Raw genomic sequence first — 20,609 nt, forward strand, 5'->3', positions numbered from 1 at the left:
ATCATCTTTAGGCAATTTTTATATAAAATTATGGGTGCACTTAGTTAGAAATGCATATCATTATTGTTAAAACACGTAACACCTAACACTCCAAAAACTCATCCAATTGAATCAAAGCCAATCTTAATTTTTTTACAAAATTGAAATATTCGGAGTTGTTAAAGGTTATTTATACAATAATTTTTTTTTATATTTTTTGTATGTTTGATCAGTGGTTGACCAAAATGATTGACTAGTTAACCCAGGTGGTCTACCAATTAAGGAAAAATTTTCAAAAATGATTGACGGAAGACACCAATTGATGACTAGTGAACCACTCCATTGTGCAAGTCAATCGATTGAATCTAAATGTGTCGAATCTAAATGTGTCCAACAACTGATTTGGGTTTTAACTTTTATTTAAAGGCTTCAAGCTTCATATGTTACTTAGAAAAGATTTTCTAATCATTATTAATTTTTTTTTAACATTAGAAAAATATTTTGAGTGCATCAATAGCATATTAAAATAAATAACCATTATCCAAAGTCAAATACATATATGTAAAAATCCACTCCAATAAATAACTCCATAAATTAAGGAGGCCCTTTGGAAACATGTGCTGGAAGCAAAGTATGGTCAGGAGGATCATGGTTGGAGGACCAAGAAGGCTGTGGGTGCGTGTGGTGTGGGGGTGTGGAAGGAGATTTTAAAGGAAGCTGGTTGGTGCTGGGATAAAATGGGGTTCAAGGTGGGGAAAGGTAATAAAATCAGCTTCTGGACTGATGTATGGTGCGGGGATTCAGCACTGTCTCAAAGGTTCCCGCATCTCTATACCTTGGCAGCCAATAGAAATGCAAAGATTGAAGATCTGTGGGACCAGAATGTTGGGGAAGGCGGCTGGAATTTGCGTTTCATAAGGGATTTCAATGATTGGGAGGTGGGGTTGGTAGGTGAGTTGCTCCAAGCGTTGAGAGGGATTAGGATATCTTGGGAGGATGACTCGATTTTTTGGAGGGGAGGGGGAAGTGGACAGTTTAGAGTGAAAGATGCGTACAGCTGGTTGGATAGGCCTATGGAGGTCAACTTTCCGAAAAACAGGATTTGGGTGGGTAGAGTCTCAACTAAAATCATGTTCTTCACGTGGGAAGCGACTTGGGGAAAAATCTTGACTCTTGATAGGCTCCAAAAAAGAGGTTGGCAGCTCCTGAATAGGTGTTTTTTGTGTGCTTGCGAAGCGGAAAGTGTGGATCACTTACTTATTCATTGTACAGTGGCTAGAGAGCTTTGGGATTTAGTGTTGGGTTTAGTTGGGGTCAAGTGGGTGTTCCCTAAATCTGTAAAGGAGGTGTTATATAGTTGGGGAGGTTCTTTTGTGGGAAAAAAAAAGAAAAAGTTTTGGAGTTCCATTCCATTATTCATATTTTGGATGGTTTTGAAGGAAATGAATAGGTTAGCTTTAAGGGGGGGGGGGGGGGGGGGGGGGGGGGGGGGGTTTAGCAATTCAGAGGTTCAAATATTTTTTTGTTTGTTATATCTAGGTTCTTTTGTTATATCTAGCAATTCAGAGGTTCGCTTTTAGATTTCCTGGAATGGATAGCTTCCAGTTGAGGGGTGGTTTGTTTTTTTGGTTTGTTGCTTGTTTTTGGCCTTTGCTGCCTGGTATACGTCCTGTATACATTGAGGTTTTTTTGCCTCCTTAATAAATTGTGTTTACTTATCAAAAAATAAATAAATAACTCCATAAATTAAGAGCAATCAAACATTAACCATATTGATTTCTTTAATTTTAAAATTTTCTAATATAACTTCTTAGTATAAAGTTCTAAAAAGAAATAATATAAGAGAATACTTTCATTATCAAATTTTCTTAAACTTAAGAGTTTGTTTGATAGTGTGATTGAAAAACATTTTTCTATTTTTAAAAAACAAAAAACCGTTTTTAAAAATTTCTAACATTATTTGGTCGTTGTTCTCTAAAAATAAAATGAAACAGATAACAATTTTTAGAGAACAAATAGAAATTGTTTTTATCGATTTTAAAAATAAAAGAAAAACATGGCCCATTTGATCATATTTTTTAAACTTGTTTTTATAAACTAAACCCGTTTATTCATGTTTTCTAAAACTTGTTTTAAAAAATTGAACAAGGTTTTTAGAAAAATTGATAATCCAACAAACATAAAATGATAAGGGAGAGGAAACACCAATAAGAGAAAAAAAGAAAAAAAGATAGTATTAAAGGAAAAAATTGACCAAAAAAAGAAAAGAAAAAAAAAAGAAAAAGTTAATTATTGATCATAGAAATAGATGGAAAGTCAAAAAAAGGAAAAAGAAAAAGTTAATTATCTATAAAAGAAATAGATGAAAAGCCCCTTTATAAGTTAAAAAATATTTTATTCCTTTTAATCAAATATTTCTTAAATAAAATTAAAACTGTCTTCTTTTCTTTTCTTTTCTTTTTTGAAGTAATGAGTTTATGTTATATTTATTTTTTCAATCACCCATTTAAAGGAAATATTCCCTCAAATTATTCATTATTATATAGATTGGTGTACGTCTTTCATCTCAGCGGGCCCATTGGGCCAATAATAATGCAAGGTTAAGCCCTATACATAATTCATAACGTCGAGACATTGAAATATTGTCGTCGAGGAAAATGTCCTACGGCTAACCAGATCGCGAATCCACATCCAGACGAAATCGGCCCAGTTCATAATTTAATGGACTGAAAAAGTTGGAATACCATTTTTAAGAAAAGTTTAAATTTGCAAATTCTATATATATGACGATTTATTTTTGCAAACATTTTGCCATTTTTCAATTTTATTTCTGGACTTTTTTTTTTTACTTTTTATTGTGCAATAACTTTTCAGTAAAATTTAAAAGAAAAAAAGAAAATAAAAATGTGATGAGTTAATGAATTAATTTTATTTTCTGCCCGAGGTTTTGGTTATATACATGTAATCTCATAAATTTGGAATTTTATCAAATATATCCTTTAAATAAAGATAAAAGATGAGATGATAGGGGAGGTATTGAATGAAATTTGAAATCAATGGATATTAATTGTATTTAAGCAAAACACGAAGGGTGATAAATTAACCTTATATTAATTTATTTAAATATAGATAAATTTTTATATATTATCATATTCGTCAGGCAAATTGGTATATTCATAAAAGTGGCCCGGACACAAAACTTTTATTAAATCCAGTTAAGGGCCCAGAACTCTATATATACGACGCTAAGTGTTTTGAGTTCTCACCGTTGGATCACGCTACAATCTTCATCAGTGAGCTTGTGATATCAAAATCTCCGGTGGTGGCCATGGCTCCGATTGCAGTTGGCGACGTTATTCCGGACGGCACTCTGGCTTATTTCGATGAGCAAGATCAGCTCCAGCAGGCTTCAGTGCACTCCCTGGCTGCCGGCAAGAAGGTCATCATTTTCGGTGTTCCCGGTGCTTTCACTCCCACTTGCAGGTAATCTAAGAGGATCCGACGGTTTTTGTCGATTAATATCCTGTTTGGTTGATGAGAAAATGGAGAATAAAAGGGTAGAGGTTAATGTTTTGGATTAATAGAGTTATTTACTTTTTTTAAGGCTTCGTCGAGTTTGAGAAATTGGGACTGTACGGTTCCGAAGATTATTTTTCTCCATTTTCTCGGGAACCAAACGGCTCTTTTCTGTTTTAATATATCGTGGCCCCTTCTCTGGGGCGACGATGTTGGATTGATAAGTGTTTGTCTTTGTGACCGTGTCGCAGCGTGAAGCACGTGCCAGGCTTCATTGAGAAAGCAGGAGAGCTGAAATCAAAGGGCATTGATGAAATTCTGCTCGTTAGCGGTATGTATGTCTGACCCTTTTTTTTTAATCATATTATAATTTTGATTTAATGCATCCTAGTATGATCACATACCCATAAATTTCACTATTTGATACCTATCTCAGTTATTCGATAGAATTAAAATTTTAGGGCAGAAAAAACTGTGGTCAACAGTGAATTATGTCATCAAACAGTGCCTTATGTGAAATTTTATTTTTGAGGGCATTTAATTTGAGATAGTGAACTGTTAAATGCTAACGACATAGCGTCTTTCCATGAATGATCCTCCCCTGCTAAGTATTCGTTATTATTTTCCTCACGTTTCTTGTGCTCCTATTGCTCTGTTTTACAACGAAAGTCCTTGTTTGGTCCCTGAGAATCTGAGGGAAAATGCAAGGAAGAAAACAAATGCAAAAAGTAGAAGTAAAGTAAAAAATAGATTTAGGCTACGATTGATTCCTGGAAGGGAAAATGCAAGAATTAATAAATAGAGAGGCAAAGTAAAGGAAGAAAGAAATAGAAGGAAAATAAAAAATAGATTTAAAGGTAATAAATTATTTTTGTACTATGGTTCAGTAATAGCAACACGAGTCATTGACTATTTAATTGTATTTGAGTAATGTTTATTTAAACAGGCGAGTGCGTCTTTTTGTTTCTGAAAGTGAAAAACTAGGAAGAATGCTTCTTTGTTATCAGATTTTTAATAACTAATCTTGAAAATGGATGCTGAAGATGGTAGTTTGATAATTAGTGGGATGAAACTGGTGGTGGTTCAGAGTAAAAGAAAAGAATGATCTATAAGATTAGTTTTTAGAACTTGTCTTAAGGGTTTGTTTGGGAATGATTTTTGAAAGGGCTAATTTTTTATTGGATGCTGAACAATTTTTTTAAAATCACTTTTAAAAATTGAGAGAATTACTATGGTCACTTGAAGTGATTCTTGGATAATTGTTTGATGGGTAATTCTTCCAAAAATCACTTTTTTGTTATATAATACATTACCAAAATCACTATTAAAGCACTTTTTTTTTTTTAAGTTTATATTGAAACACTAAAGGGGTGTTTGATAAAATTTAATATTTATTACTTAATGATTTAAGTTGACTTTAAGTTAAATTATATTTAAGTTAACTTAAAATTTATTACTTAATTTTTACTTTAAGTATTAAAGTTGTTTGATAAGATTAGCTTAAGACATATTTTAAATTATTAAATTGACATTTATCCTCATAAATTATAAATTATAATTAGGGCAAAGAAAATTGAGTAATAATGGAGATGGTGAAGTACTCAGGGCAGAGAAAATTGAGTAATAGTGGAGGTGGTGGAGTACTCGCAAAGGAGATCATAGAGGCAACTAGGGTAAATGAGGGTAAAAAAGTAAATTAAAGATGTGGACTTAAGAATAAGTTAATTGGTTTTACTTATTACTTAAGGTTGTTTTTTACTTTAAGTCATACCATTAAGTTATTTTACCAAACATACTTAATTTAGTTAATAACTTAAATTAAGTTATTAAGTCACTTTAAGTTATTAAGTCGATTTACCAAACATCCACTAAATGATTTTCGTTGGAAGCGTTTTTAATAGAAGCTTTACTACAAAGTGCTAAAGACAAAAAGATTTTAACTAGAATCACTCCCAAATGGACCCCAAATACAAAACTGCTCTTTGAGATAATATGCCACTATAAGACTCTCATAATGACATCATTTGATCATTCATTTGGTTTTGGGAAGCCTATAAAAGTGGCCTCGGGCCGGAATAAATATTCAAATAGGCTCACAGAAGTCAAACTTCTTTGTTATTAATCTAAGTTGATTACATCTAGGTTTTATATCCTGACTTGCTCCCATCAAACCTAAATCCCAGTGTCCAATGAACTATAGCCTGGTCGACTGGGTCATGCAATATTTTTTATATTTCTTAAAGAAAAGTGTTTTGTTATCTCGTGCTATATTTTTTATGCTATTTGAAGATTCCTTGGTACTGTTACAGATCTCAAGGTTGTTTTGGAGTTATTTTTCAGATGATATACTTGAATTCTGCTATTGAATTTCAACATGCTACTTGAACAAAGAGTATTCCACTCCCTGGTTAAAGTTCAATGGATTTCAGAAATAAGCTCACTTATTTATCATGCATCAGGGCCCCTCCAACTGTAGGTTGTTGCCATGTTGAATGCATGTTTGAACCATTTTGGCCAGGGTTTTCTTTTTCTTTCTGAACACATCATTACACCTGCCTGATGTTTCAGAAGTGGAGGAATTCATCAGGGTTGCTAGCTTCTGTGAATCTGAGTCGAATTTAAACTTCAAAACCTTATAAACCCAAAGTCAGATCTGGTTTAAAGTTTTGATGAAACATTGACATCTTGTTTGAAACAAGAGCATTGTCTTATTTTTTGTTTTTTGGTTGGAAAGATAGTGGAATGAGTTATTTGAAGGAGCAAGCAGAAAAGCTCTTGTATCTCTTTGTCTTGTTACTAAATGTGGAATGAAGCAGCTTAACTTTTCCCCAATTTGTTTTTTTTTTGCTAATTTTGGTTTTTGATCCTATTTGCAGTTAATGACCCCTTTGTGATGAAGGCATGGGCAAAAACTTACCCTGATAACAAGGATGTGAAGTTCCTGGCTGATGGCTCAGCAACATACACGCATGCGCTTGGCCTTGAGCTTGATCTTTCAGAGAAAGGCCTTGGCACTCGGTCCAGGAGGTTTGCCCTCTTGGTGGATGACCTTAAGGTCAAGGTTGCAAACGTTGAAGCTGGGGGAGAGTTCACTGTTTCTAGTGCTGATGACATCCTCAAAGCTATCTGAATCACTGTTTCTAGTGCTGATGACATCCTCAAAGCTATCTGAATCCTTGGTTTTTATCGTGCCTCATGTCTCTGAGCATTCCATCCCTCTAGTTTTATCGCTGCTAGCCAGTCGTTTGATTTAATTATGGATCTAAAAGTGTTTTGCTTAAAATAGTTTCGCTGGTGTTTGTGGAAATAAAGAACTCTTGCCTCTTTTACCATTTCTTTGGTCCATTGAGATAGTGGGGATGCTGATACAATGCTCTACTCATACCAGCTATATGTACGTAATTATACAGCAAGGTTGACAGTGATCAGACCACTGGAAACGAAGCGAAAGTGATTTTGTGGTCATCTGGAAGATTCCCAGTTGGACCCCAAAAAAATAAAAATAAAATGAAAAATAAGGTTGTTTGGCCATTTGGAAATGGAACCAAGTAATGCCATAGGCGCAATAGAAACATCCAGATGGGATATTCGTAGTGGTTACCGTAAACCGCCAAAGCCAGAACCTAGAGATGAGGTTCCTGCATACAGCCAAAGCAGATGCCAGTATGCCAACTCCATTATATTCCTTGGGACACAAATGGGATTTGCCCATTTCTCTGTTTGAACATTCTGAGATGAGTGAGATGGATTTTATAAGCATATCTGGGGCTTAGGATCATGGGTGGATGTGTCCCCCAGACTCCCAGTTAATGTTGAAGATGAGCTCAACAGCCACCCCTAACTAATAAGAGAAAACAGCTCAAATGAGAAACTTTATTCATCTGTCACCCTTTATGCATTTGGCGATTTCCGGGTCCATTTTGTTTGAATCCATTCCTTTATTTCTGTTTTTTTTGTGTTGTCATTGTGTAGTTTTTATCAAGTGAAGTCACTGGGACAAATCAACGGCACTTTCCTAAATGGCAAGTATACAGGGAAGTCATCCAAAAAATCTTATAGGACATTTATTAAGTGATGTAAGATTTACAAAAGATTTTGGTGATCATCTCTGAAGCATGCCATGAACAGCTTCAAATGATATTATATCAAATGATCATTTAATTTAAAAACTTGAATTATAAGATAATAAGCCAATTTTATATACCACGTGAACTTATGACCTAAATGTTAAGTTATTAATACGATTCAAAAGCTTTAAGTTATTCAATAATAGTGAGTCGGCAATGTATATTAATTGATATAAGTCATTTAAGTTATACTAATCAATAAAATATAGTTCATCTCATCTTAAAATAAAGGGTTAACTTCATTCACTTCTTATTAGGCTTGGGTTAAATATATCGAGTCACCATTAATTTGAAAATTTTTAAATATTTTCCTTCATCTTTTCATTTGTTACTTTCGATTCATTTCTCCTTTAGTTTAAAATAAAGAAAATATGTATGAAATGTTAAATTCGTAATAGGTAAATATATTTACTTCAAACCTAAAAGAAGCCCAGTAGAATTTATCTAAAAATAAAAGCAAAAGAATTGGTAACAATATGAAATAAAATGAAATCAAACAATTATTTGTTCTATTTTTAAAAGTAATTGAAATTTTCGTAAAATTATTAATTATTAAAAGAGAAAATAGAAAAAGAAATCAAATTAGAAAATGGAGTTTAAAGGCTTTTACTTTTTTCTTTTTTTAGCAGCCATGGACTCATTCCAATAGGAATCGCCCCCACAACACTACTGACTTAGCCTAGCTACCCTTAAATATTCAAGTGAAAATTTTATATTTACTAATGTCATCTTGCTCAATACCAACCCCTCCCTTCAATTCACAAGTTCCTCCAAACTCAGTAATCTCACTCAATTTCCATGCCTTAGGTTGGCTTATATTTAATTTTCACTAGTGGTCCATCTTCAATGCAGTAATGCCTGCTTCAAAGGTTGCAGGCCTGCAGCCACAAAGCCTAGTAGTTGAACCATCTCTGCAACCTCATAAATGACACCCATTTAAAATATATAAACCAACTCTTCCCCAACACAAAAACCCCACAGAAATGGCCATGAAAAAGTACTAATAAGATTAGCCATCATGATGAAAAGGTCCCAAAAATCATATACCCTCCTAACAAATCTTCTTTTATTATGTTTGACAGCCATATTGTCTTCCAATCAAATATTAACTTATACAAAATCCGGGTTTAAATCCAAACATTATGAAGGGTTTTTACCTTTAAACTTTGGACTGGAGTGGTGAGACCAGCTCATTAGTTGTTTTTCTTGTCACCATTTGTCTATATGATCATGCTAATTAATAATTATATGGGTCTCATGGTTGGCCGGTCCATGCAACAACATATATCCCCCAATTAGACAAAAAAAAATTGGCCTATCTTGTGGGGACATTTGTATTAAAAACACAGATTTCATTATCATGATGCTTGGCAAAATTTATTTATTTTTCAATTGATTTATGCTAACAGTTTTCAATCCATGGAGGGCCGGACACTGAGGAAATGCCAGAGTTTCATACTCCACAGTTGTTTTCTCTTTAATTTTTTGGTTTCATTTGGATGGATTCCAGTTCAATTGTATGGAAAGAAAGCTGGAACTTACTAGAAAATGGCATTATTCTTTGTTAAAACATTGGGGTGAGGCCTATTGGACCACCACTTTGCTTGTTATTTTCTGCAGGCCAAAGTGAAGCTGGCAATTTTACCTCTAGGTTGAAAGGTGACAAACATTCTCTATATGAAGAGATTTTGGGTTCCATGTTCTGTACGTTGTCTGTAAATAATTCAAACTAGCCTGAAACTAGGGTTCATTTACTGCCTATTCCGGCAACATTTGGAACCCAGTTCCAAACAATAATAGTAATTCAATAACAAAACCTAATGCTCTGTCCTCGAGACATTATTACATGCATCAAGAAAATGACAAACTAGCTTAATGTTGAATTTTACTGCAAAATCCCTTGGTAAGAAACAAAAAATCAATGGTGACTAATTTCTCTAGATTTGGTAACCTAGTAGGTCTAACTTTTTGAATACAAGTTAGCTGATTTTGCTATGGGAATGTCTACATTATGCTGAAACCTTTACTCAAAAGCAATAGTGTCTACATTCAGCTAAGGCCCATTGTCAATAATCACCCAATGAAGGCAGATTCAATTTGGGTTATGAACTGGGTTCTCCCTGAAGGCAGCAGCTAGATTATAGGGATTCTGTTCCATAACAATGAGACATAATCCTTGAAGTATCAGAACTTTTATAGGTTGCCCAATTTGAAAAATTAATGCTTCTGGTCATGTTGAATTGAAGAAGTAAATGGAAGAACCATTGACACAAAAACCAGGTAGTCACAGAGTGAAAAAAGAATGGTCATTAATGAGTTTACAGTGGTTTGTTTCAGGACGACCTGGAGTTAATGAGATGAAAGAGAAGGGTCCTAGAAATTAGGGTTTTTTGTGCCCATCTTGGGAGCTATGGTGGGTAATGGAGACATGGTAGGACCATGTTTTGTGTCACTTCTGTCCTCTTGCACGTGTATGCATAGGGATGATGATAAAGGCCATTTTGGTAAACTTAAAAATCCAACGGTCTCTTATTAATGGCAATGTCTGAGAGAATTAATGGTTCACGGTTCAAACTTAAAAAAGCTGTTAAAAAAAACTGTCCACTTTCACCATCTGTAAACTATTTTGAAAACTGAAAGTAGCTGAATTTCAAAAAGATTTTCAAGATTGATTTTCTTTTTCTATGGCATGTTGAAATTGAAGGTGTGTAAAAGATGAGAAGAGGGGGGGAGGGTCAGAAGTATACTCGGGACTCTTGGGGGGTGTATTCAACATGGAAATCAATAATGTGACAGAAATGGGTTCCAGCACACTGAGTAAGGGGCTAGGTACCGTTTGAGGATGGGGGACCCATCTTGTAGCTTTCTGCATTTCAAAAAATTTTCTGTTGGATTTGAAATTTATTGAGGGGGATGAAAAGTGTAGTGACCCTTTGACTAGGCCTCCCTTCTCTCTCTCTCTCTCTCTCATGTTTATGTTATTTATTGTTTTTTTCCTTGAAACCACAAGACAAGCCTCCATATCTTCTCGCTCTGCCAGGTCCCCAACACTTCCAGACGCTGTTCTTCTCCTCTCTTCTTCTCAACTTTCTTCTTTCAAGCCCCCCTTTTTCTTTTGCTTTAACGGAACTTTTTAAGGACTTCAATATATATACACTACTTGCTGTAGCTGAGGGGGCTACTGTATAAGCTCTTGTTCTTGTTTGTGGTCTTGAGGGAAGATGAGCGCTTCGAAGTTCATTAAATGTGTTACAGTTGGAGATGGAGCTGTAGGGAAAACCTGTATGCTAATTTGTTACACAAGTAACAAGTTCCCCACTGTAAGTCTCTCGATACCCATCTCATAAAAACCCCTTTTTATACTATTCTAGTAGTTTTTGTACCATCTGTGAGTTTTTCCTGTCTATTTTGTTCATGGGTTTTTTTTTTTCTGTAAACCCCAACATTAAATGATCACAGCTATTCAGGTTGGTTTTCCCTTGATTTTTCTTCTGTTCTTTTTTTTTTTTTTTTGGGTACTTGCTTCGGATTATTGGGTGTGTTATAGTTTCAGATTGTGTATGCATCTTTGAAGCATTAAGGCTGGGATCTCTCTTTCTCATATTTTTGTGCTTTTTTCTTGTGGCAGGACTATATACCTACAGTGTTTGACAATTTCAGTGCTAATGTAGCTGTGGATGGGAGCATTGTCAACTTGGGTCTTTGGGATACTGCAGGTATAGGGTTTTCCCTACAGATACTCACCTCCTTTGTTCTATTGTTTATGGTTTCTTGATGGGTCTTTAGGGTTTTGACTGGTCCTTCATTTCTGACCAATTTATTTTTTCTCTGCTTTAAAGGTCAGGAAGACTATAGCAGGTTGAGGCCACTGAGTTATAGAGGTGCAGACATATTTGTTTTAGCTTTTTCATTGATCAGCAGGGCAAGCTATGAAAATGTTCTCAAGAAGGTACTGATTTCAATGCTAATTTTTGCGCCCTTTTATCATTCTGTACTTTGCTCTTTATCTCTTTCCCTTTACTTTTCTTGTTTCTACTTTTGGATCGTGTTTGAAACAAGCGGATCATTTTCATTTCAAACTAAAGCCTACTTGGTTGTGTCCGCCTTGCAGTGTGTTAACTCTTAATCTCCCTGATCTTTTAAGTTAGAAAAGATGGATCATTTTCAAGTAGTGGGTCCTTTCTTTCTAAACTTTTTCAGCTTTCTGCACCAGTGATTGATGTTTTCCTGGACTTTTCTTTCAGTGGATGCCTGAACTTCGGCGATTTGCACCCAATGTTCCAATCGTTCTTGTTGGAACAAAGTTAGGTATGTCCACATCCTCACAAAATTCTTCAACTTGGTTTTGTGTATCAGTCTCTTCTGCATTGAGATATGGCCTCCTTTTTCTCCTTGCAGATCTTCGTGAAGACAAAGGATATCTAGCTGATCATATGGGATCCAATGTCATAACATCTGCCCAAGTATGTATTATTTAATCGTCAATTGAAAGTACCTGGTTTATGTAAAAGGGAGCTGAATTACTTGTGATATGTAGGGAGAGGAACTGAGGAAGCAGATTGGTGCAGCAGCTTATATTGAGTGCAGTTCTAAGACTCAACAGGTATCAAATTAAACTCAGGAAGAGAAATTCAAGGATGTTTCTGAAGTTCAAATTTTTGGTTACTGAAAGAAATGCTCTTGTAATTGTTAATTGCTGATTTGATGATGATTTCTTTCAACTAAATTTATTTCCTTCATATGTGTGATGTCCTAGAATGTCAAAGCGGTTTTTGATACTGCAATCAAGGTTGTTCTCCAACCTCCAAGGAGGAAGGAGGTGGCCAGGAAGAAGAGGCGCAGAAGCACAGGGTGCTCAATTGTGTAAGTTTCCCTGACTCCCCTTTATTGGGAAGGTTTTTATTTTGCTCAAAATATACTTCTGTCCTTTACTGAATTAGACCTACATGGGTAATTATTTGCCGGCCAGAATTTGGCAGAGTCCCCAACCTCCGGCTGAAAGGGTTTAAGACCTCATGGATTTTTGCTAGAGCTAGCTATGATGACTTCACAAACTTGACTCATCCTTCTAAGGATGGATGGATACCTGGTTGTCCATGACCCACTACCTAACATTTTAGGCTTTTTAAATTATGAGTTTGAATTTGTTTTATGAAGGTCATGAGTTTAAATTTCAACAATGCTTGTTTATTTCTCTTGGCGAGCCTATGAGCTTAAACATATATATGAAACGGTAGCTTTAACCAATCTTTCCATAGGCTAAGCCCTTCTGGTAAAAACCCGAAATGGTATTTCTTAGACGATAGTGATAATGATGATGACAATTATAAGGCCTTGTTTGGATAGCATCATCATGCCTTTGCTTTAGCTGAAAGTTGAACAAAGGTAAAAGTTTTAAAAAAGAGTTTTTAACTTGTCGGAATTTATATAAAACCTAATTATGTCAAATTATATCCTTTGTGACTCGCTCCTAAATTTTTAAACGCAGTTCTTTCAACTGCAGGAGCATTGTATGCGGAGGCTGTGCTGCAGCATAAGGAGGGGGGGCATATTGAAACGAGGATGGGTGGTGATATCCAACCTTTGACAGGTTCTTTTGAAACTCACATTATATATATAATTTGTGTAGGGAGGTGTATTGCAGCTGAAGCAATACATTTTGATGTATCAAATTGTTAAGTTTGATATGGCAAACTGGCAAGAAGGAAGAGCAAGTGGGAATTGTTCATTCTCTCATGCACTCTTGGCATCTTTTAATTTGTGGTTGTTGTGAAGAAGCAGGGAAGACTTATTTTTATATATTATTATTTTCAGAAGGAATTGCTACCATTATTCTTTCCAGAGTAGAATATAACCATTATTCCCATGCACTCTCCACGGGAAACCCTAACGTCGGGTGCTAACCGTCCCGTAATAACCAATCAGGTAAATTTAAGGTATCATTAGTGGTAGGATTTGAGTCCAGAACCATATCATTTATTAGGATTACACTTTCCAATGCTCGTCCTGACCAATTGGACTATCCTAATGTCTTTCAACTTAGAAATCCTTGCATTTAGCTACCTTGTGGTGGGTTTCAACTTGATAAAATAAAAGCATATTATGTGGTTAGATTAATATTTCTAATCTCAATTTTGATCACTACTTAATAAATGATGGTTTTGTAGCTTCAACATCCACCTCCAATTGGGATTTTGGAAAAATGGTTTTAGAAAAATGACTGCCAAGAAAAGTGGCACCTCAAATGTTTAATTTTAATAAATTAATTTATTTTAATTGTAAACTTGTCTCGTTGGAGGTAATTAGGCATGGATACTTTGGAAAAAATCGTTTCATAGTCAATCCTAAGCCACCATTGGACAACTTGTAGAAGCATTTGCAATTAATTCTATACATTTACTGCATTTTTTTTTTCTCCATTTAATCACTCATCTTTCAAGTCTAATTAAACATTATTTCTACTATTTAACTTTTAACTAAACTTTTATTCAATCAAGCTTTCAATAATTGACAAGAAGGGGAACCAAAGTTAGGCTTGAAAGCTAAAGGGAAAGAATGACTCATGGTTTGGTAGTAAGACGGCTAGTTGAACTGTGATTGAATCGATCATCTTATAAATATATAATTTATATATTATTAAAATTTAAAAAATATATAAATAAATTAAAAATTAATATTTTTTTATTTTCATATTATCTTATTAAATCATACATAAATATCAAAATGTATTAATATTTTAAATTTTATTAAATGAAATATGTATAATATTTAAATATGAATATGTTGAAAATGAAAAAAAATTAATTATTTAATTTAATTATATATTAAAATTAATATATTCTATAATTTTAAAATTTATATATTATTTAATATTATAAAAAAATTAGAAAAGAATATATTTTACTTTTGTTTGCAATACTAAATAGCAAAATGTAAGAAGCCTAGTGGTGCTCCATGCTATTTCCTAAGCTTGTGGGCTAAAAGTCCTTTAGGTGGATTTTTCTTTCATTGATTTTTTCTTAAACTTGATATCATCAATCCCACATGGAAAGGAGGCCTTTAAATACATTGCTCATCCAGGGCTTATGACAGCCTTTGTGGGTTCAAGGTATAAGCCTCTAAAGGCCAAAATGGGTTGGGTTATTTTTGCCTAAAAAGCATTAAAGGGAAGAGACGCTTTCGCGGGCTGTTGAGTTGGGCTTTTGACAAAAAAAATTAAAGAACCAATCAGCCCACATTCCGTGGGCTTGTGGGCTTGTGGGCTCAAACTTAATGTTAGAACCAATCAGCAAATAAAAGAAAATTCAAGGGATCATAATAGAGCCAACCGGAAAACCGGTTCACTGATTCAATGGTGACTATGATCCGTCCAATTTAGAAGGTACTTCAGCTCAAAGAGTGAATTGAACCAGACTAAGCTCTGATCGGTCAAACCGGTGAGTCTAGTCCTGTTTTTAAAACCTTGATCCTGTGTGCATCAAAGGTCAAAAGCCAATACAGTCATTTTCTTATAGCTGGTCGCAAAAAGTTAAAAAAACGTATCACCCACTTCCTACAACCTGGCGTGAACCTTTGGATAGGTTTAACATGATCAACAATAATTGACAGAGTACAATAAGTATTCCCTCATTCGATCATTTGGGAAGTCCCTCCCATGATGACTTCCATACAATTCTTATAAAAGTTGAAGACGCGTGTACGACTTTCAAGAAAGTAACGGCAAGTGGAAGACCTCCAGTCGTCCACCCACTTCCAAGGCCATGAAAAACCCGTCTGGATCAAGGTCCAGTGGGCCCATCTTCAGCCCACATCACTATGGACGCAACGATGTGCTCCCCTGTGAACCCAATTCCTCAGTGAACTCTTTATCCAAATCCCAACACCTCAAACGGATCTCTCCATGTACATCACATGATTTTGTGGTCATTTCCCCGACGATTCAAGCTGCAAACCCCCGCCCCTTAAAATCAGGTCCCCGTCCTTTCTAAACCTCTGAAAATGGATCTGCCCAGTCGGAGCTGGAGCATCCATACCCGACCCGAAATCATCCAGAAGTACGAAATTCTTGAGCGTGTCGGCGCCGGCGCCTACTCCGACGTGTACAAAGGCCGGCGTCTCTCCGACGATCTAATCGTCGCTCTCAAGGAGATCCACGACTACCAGTCGGCGTTCCGCGAAATCGAGGCGCTTCAGGTGCTTCAGAGCTCCCCGAATGTTGTCGTTTTGCACGAGTACTTCTGGAGCGAGGACGAGGACGCTGTTCTCGTTCTCGAGTTTTTGAGGACCGACTTGGCCTCCTTGATCAAAGACGCCAAAAGGAATTGGGAGGACGGGATCAGCGGCGGCGAGATCAAGCGATGGATGGTTCAGATTTTGCATGCGGTAGACGCGTGTCACCGGAATTCGATTGTGCATCGCGATTTGAAGCCCTCCAATTTGTTGATTTCCGAGACTGGCGTTCTTAAATTGGCGGATTTTGGGCAGGTAATGCTTTAAATTTGATGAATTTCACTTTTCATAACTCTTGGTTTGGTAGCCGAGAACATTCAGGAAAATAAACTATAGTTCTTATTTTGTTTAGTCTTCGTCAAATCTTGCATTTTTTAACGTACTCTTCTTTTATCAATTAATGGTGGAAAGTTTGTGAATTTCCTGCTACCTAACTGTTAGTTTGGTTGCAGAGAAAACATAGGAAAAATGGATTGAAGTGTTACACTTATATTACTTTCTCTTTTTTAGGTTTTAATATAAAGCGGTGACTCTTTTCTTTTGATTTGTTCACTGAAGTTAGAACATCCTAACTAATATTTTCTACAGAATTAATTAGTGCTGCGTTGAGTATCTTCATTTTTATGTCATTTATGTTTCTGTACTTTTTATCCAAAAGTTTTATGTTTCCTGATGAATTCAAGGTTTTTTGCTAAATCTATGTAAAACCACGATATATTGATATTTTCGTATTGATTTCAATGAACATTTTAATGGAAGATTTACTCCATCTTCTAGTGGATTGGAGAAAAATGTGTCGTTATGTTTGGAATTTATTTTGATTCTGAGATTTGATTCCTTTCTATGGAAGGATTAATTCAAATATATCTTTCTTCATCTTGGAAGTCTTGAATTAGAAAACTGATTTTGATTAAATTGTTGTATCGACATGCATGGAATTTCTCATAATGCATTGGAAGAATTTTTAACTTTTTTATAATTAATAAAAATGATTTTGATTTTAAATCATGTGCCAAGGTGGGTACTAAAAATGAGAAATGTGTAGGCCAAGGTGGGTACTAAAAATGAGAAATGTGTAGGCTTGCCACTAGGGCTGCAATTTGGGTAGGTTGTGAAGTAACTGAGTTCAACCCAAATTAAGAAACAATCAACCTGCAATTATGATTAGACTAAGATTTCTCGAATTGATCTACTTGTCACTACAATTAGACTGTCAATACTGCAGCATGCACATTGTCATGTGATTGGCTTAATGCCCTAATTTTGTGAAGTTAATTCAAATTGTTCTCTTTCTCCCTCTTGCTTTTGCATTCTCAAGAGGTATTATAGAAATCCCTGATACAAGTACTCATAATCTTGTAGTGGAACAGGGAAAAAGTAGACATATGCTTTTTGTGAACTGAAACCCAGGACCACAAATTTTGTGTGTTCATGGATTTATGTTGTGAAACAAACTTAACCTAACTATGAGTTGATGCATCAAAACACTTCTCAATTGTTTGTACTATAATATTAGTTGTTTTCGAGATGATATTAGTGAGATGAATTCCTGATGGCTGTGACAGCTTTAGAGTTGGGGTTTGAAATCTTTATTTTGATGAAATCATTCCTTTGTATAAATATTGAAATTTATGATCTAAAACTATTGTTTATTTTTCATCCAAGAGGTGAAGGTGTTTAATCTGGCTGTTGATTTTCAGGCAAGGATACTTATAGAACCTGGATTTGATAACCCACACCTGCATGAGCCACATGATCCAAATCAAGTAACTATTATTCAACATGCTGAAGTTATTCCAGAAGCAGACAATTCACACCAGGAAGGTTCTGGCAATCAAGAGAGAGGGACTATGAGTAAGGAAGAATATGCTAGTGACTTAGAGGACCTCAAGGCTAAAAGTTCCATAGATGATATTGATAAGGAAACTAATTTTCATGATGGAAATGCATCATGTCTTGCTACCTGCACAACAAGTGACATAGAGGAGGATGATCCTTTCAAGGGTTCATATTATTATGAGGCAGAGGAGGGTGGAGATGATACAAGTGGGAAGCTCACATCTTGTGTTGGAACTCGATGGTTCAAGGCCCCTGAACTACTCTATGGATCCACCAACTATGGGCCTGAGATAGATCTGTGGTCATTGGGCTGCATTTTTGCAGAGCTATTCAGTTTGGAGCCCCTGTTTCCTGGAAGTTCTGATATTGATCAGCTCAGCAGAATTTTCAGTGTGTTGGGCAATTTAACTGAGGAAAATAGCCCAGGTTGTTCAAAATATCCTGATTATGGAATAATTTCATTTAATAAAGTAGAAAATCCAGTTGGTTTGGAAGCCTGCCTGCCCAACCACTCCCCTGATGAACTCCTTTTAGTGAAAAAACTTATTTGTTTCGACCCAGCTAGTAGAGCTACTGCAATGGAATTGCTTCATGATAAGTATCTGAATGAAGAACCTCTACCAGTTCCAGTCTCTGAGCTTCGGGTTCCTTCCACCAACCATGCTCAAGATGAAGGTTCTCCTGGTGAGTGTTGTGACTACAAAGACATGGATTCAGATTCGGATTTTGAGGAGTTTAGCACTTTCAATGTCACTACCACTAATGCTGGTTTTTCGATTCAGTTTCCTTGAGTTCAAAGATGATAAAGGTACCATACTTATACGTGTGAAAAGTTCATATATCAGTAATTAATGGCATTTTGGAATTTTTGTGAACTTGCCATGATATTTAATATTGAGATGAAGTAATATTTTTTTCATGCGAAATAATTTTTGTTATTTTTTAAACCAACATGGGTAGTGGTGAGAAAGTGAGATTCTTCATAAATTGCATTTTTTATGTCTATTGTTGGAATTGAGTATCTTGAGTAAATAGATATCATTTCATGCAAAATGTCCATATATTGCATTTTTTTTTAAAAACAAAAATATTGCATGTTAGCACAACTTGGTTAGTGTTCTCAATCTTTAGATTTGATCTCTTATATTGTTGAGAATGATGGAACCTATTTTTAACTGATAGTTTGACTGACAAGTAGAAATTCAGTCCTTGAAATATAAATCAGATTCTTAGATTAAGAAGAGGAAAAAAATTAGACGGTAGAATGAGTGTGCATTTGACAGTGATATTGAAAGGTGTTTTACGACATTTCTAATACTTGAAAAATAAAAATTTTCAAGTATTAAAAAGGTTAAAAACACTTCACAGAATCACTATCAAACGCACTCTGAGTTGAAGAATTTCAAGAAAAATTAGCAAGGGAGTAAAATGTCTGTAGATATGATCTCTAGTATTGCTAATTGATCTCTAATATGATCTCTGCCTTTTGCCAACTGCTGTCAGAAATTCCAACATAAATATTGTAACTGTAAGGTCCAACTGACCAAGCAGTTCTGATGGAACAAACTAAAAAATAAACACTTCTCGTATTCGATTTGAAAGCATTCACATAGATCAAAAGTTCCAAATAACCATTAAGAAAACAAAAATCTTTGTTCAATTAGCAAAATCAAGATCAACAAATCATCAAGTTTTCTATGCCGGTTTAAATAACCTTTCATTTGAGTACTTAATAGTTAGGTTGAAGATTTCAATTAGCAAGATCCACATATCATCAAGTTTTGCTGTGTCAATTTAAATAACCTTTCATCTGAGTACACCTATAGTTAGGTTGAAGTTGAAACTTTTTCGCAAATTCAGCAACAAATGACCCTTTGAATATAAGAGCTTCCTTCAAATGATAAAAGTATTCCAAAAGCATGCAGAGGAACTAGAGATTTCTTTCTTTGGAGTTGGATAAAAACCCTTGGAATTATATAGAGAAATCTAGAGAGTTTTTTTGTTCCTTATAAAGCATAGAAAAGTTTAGATTTTATTCTAGGAATGGTGTGTCTCAAGAGTTTCAGAAACTTCCATGGGTGCCTTTCACTCCAAGTAATTCAGAGCTTCCAAATACTGCAAGAAAATATTCTTATGCAGTGAAAAAATCATTTTTATCTATGATAAAATAAGATTTCTATGTAGGCTTTTATTATTGTAGCCCTCCCATCTTAGCTCGTCAAGTTTTGGCGTAAACATTCACTATTCCAAAATATGAAATATGAATTATTTTTTTTAAAATACACTTCCAATGAAAATGACTTTTTTGAGTTATCTTTTCATCCTTATTTTATAAATAGTGTATACTTACATAATTCCTCCTTAATTTTTTAATTAAAGTAGCGTTTTTAGGGGCAATATGACTTTGGAATGGATTCCTAATAATATCTTAAAATGAAATTTCTATTACTCCCTCGTTAATTTTTCTTGAAAAACCTTCAATTTGTTCTAACCAAATAGAGCAATAATGATAATTTTTCTTAAAATTCTTCAACTTGTTCTAACAAAATTGATCATTAATTCTGTCGGACACTGCCAGATATCGGTAGGTATTGGGTAACAAATATATACAAACTTACAAAAATAAGTTTATTAAATTCTAAAATTGATTTTGATGCTATATGCATTCGGATTCGACCTTATGCAAGCCTTGCCTGGTGTGATATAGTTGGATGATCATTGCTTTTGTCTTTTTCAAAACGAGGGGGACAAAAAAAAAGGGCAGGTCAGAAATGGGACCCTTTTTCAATTCAAAGTATTTTTATAACAAACGCTCTCTTAATATTTTTTTTCTACAGGTGGCAAACTATGGGCCCTGAAATACAGAACAGGGCTTATTTTCAAGAGAGAAAAAAAAAAAAAAAAGATTATCATTTCCTT

General features: G+C 34.9%; 3 protein-coding genes across 5 annotated transcripts; all 3 read left to right on the forward strand.

Moving 5' to 3' along the window:
• Nucleotides 1-3,215: 3,215 nt before the first annotated feature.
• Nucleotides 3,216-6,862, forward strand: LOC100243939 (type II peroxiredoxin C). Its single transcript, NM_001281262.1, has 3 exons — nt 3,216-3,462; nt 3,747-3,826; nt 6,372-6,862. Exons 1-3 carry the CDS (start codon nt 3,308-3,310, stop codon nt 6,623-6,625), a joined length of 489 nt encoding a protein of 162 aa, NP_001268191.1. The 5' UTR covers nt 3,216-3,307; the 3' UTR covers nt 6,626-6,862.
• A 3,702-nt stretch (nt 6,863-10,564) lies between these two features.
• Nucleotides 10,565-13,438, forward strand: LOC100266265 (rac-like GTP-binding protein ARAC7). Of its 3 annotated transcripts, none has more exons than XM_010657997.3 (8): nt 10,565-10,942; nt 11,251-11,338; nt 11,462-11,571; nt 11,867-11,930; nt 12,021-12,085; nt 12,160-12,225; nt 12,379-12,485; nt 13,111-13,438. In XM_010657997.3, exons 1-8 carry the CDS (start codon nt 10,844-10,846, stop codon nt 13,157-13,159), a joined length of 648 nt encoding a protein of 215 aa, XP_010656299.1. In that variant the 5' UTR covers nt 10,565-10,843; the 3' UTR covers nt 13,160-13,438. The 3 variants fall into 3 exon arrangements, with proteins under 3 accessions (XP_010656299.1, XP_002284205.1, XP_010656300.1); XM_002284169.5 differs by having other exon boundaries at nt 10,568-10,942; nt 13,126-13,438; XM_010657998.3 differs by lacking the exon at nt 10,565-10,942 and adding an exon at nt 11,000-11,089.
• Nucleotides 13,439-15,211: 1,773 nt separating this feature from the next.
• On the forward strand, nt 15,212-18,616 carry LOC100261054 (cyclin-dependent kinase F-1). The gene is made up of 2 exons (XM_002284181.5): nt 15,212-16,106; nt 17,552-18,616. Exons 1-2 carry the CDS (start codon nt 15,621-15,623, stop codon nt 18,479-18,481), a joined length of 1,416 nt encoding a protein of 471 aa, XP_002284217.1. The 5' UTR covers nt 15,212-15,620; the 3' UTR covers nt 18,482-18,616.
• The last annotated feature ends 1,993 nt before the right edge of the window (nt 18,617-20,609 follow it).

Source organism: Vitis vinifera, chromosome 11 (genome assembly GCF_030704535.1).
Source record: "Vitis vinifera cultivar Pinot Noir 40024 chromosome 11, ASM3070453v1".
NCBI lineage: Eukaryota > Viridiplantae > Streptophyta > Magnoliopsida > Vitales > Vitaceae > Vitis > Vitis vinifera.

Coding starts and splice junctions, on each gene's coding strand:
- LOC100243939 (NM_001281262.1), top strand. CDS start 3,308: ATGGCTCCGATTGCAGTTGGCGACGTTATTCCGGACGGCACTCTGGCT. Junction 3,463..3,746: donor GCTTTCACTCCCACTTGCAG/GTAATCTAAGAG, acceptor ACCGTGTCGCAG/CGTGAAGCACGTGCCAGGCT. Junction 3,827..6,371: donor TGAAATTCTGCTCGTTAGCG/GTATGTATGTCT, acceptor TCCTATTTGCAG/TTAATGACCCCTTTGTGATG.
- LOC100266265 (XM_010657997.3), top strand. CDS start 10,844: ATGAGCGCTTCGAAGTTCATTAAATGTGTTACAGTTGGAGATGGAGCT. Junction 11,339..11,461: donor GGGTCTTTGGGATACTGCAG/GTATAGGGTTTT, acceptor TCTGCTTTAAAG/GTCAGGAAGACTATAGCAGG. Junction 11,572..11,866: donor ATGAAAATGTTCTCAAGAAG/GTACTGATTTCA, acceptor CTTTTCTTTCAG/TGGATGCCTGAACTTCGGCG.
- LOC100261054 (XM_002284181.5), top strand. CDS start 15,621: ATGGATCTGCCCAGTCGGAGCTGGAGCATCCATACCCGACCCGAAATC. Junction 16,107..17,551: donor AATTGGCGGATTTTGGGCAG/GTAATGCTTTAA, acceptor GTTGATTTTCAG/GCAAGGATACTTATAGAACC.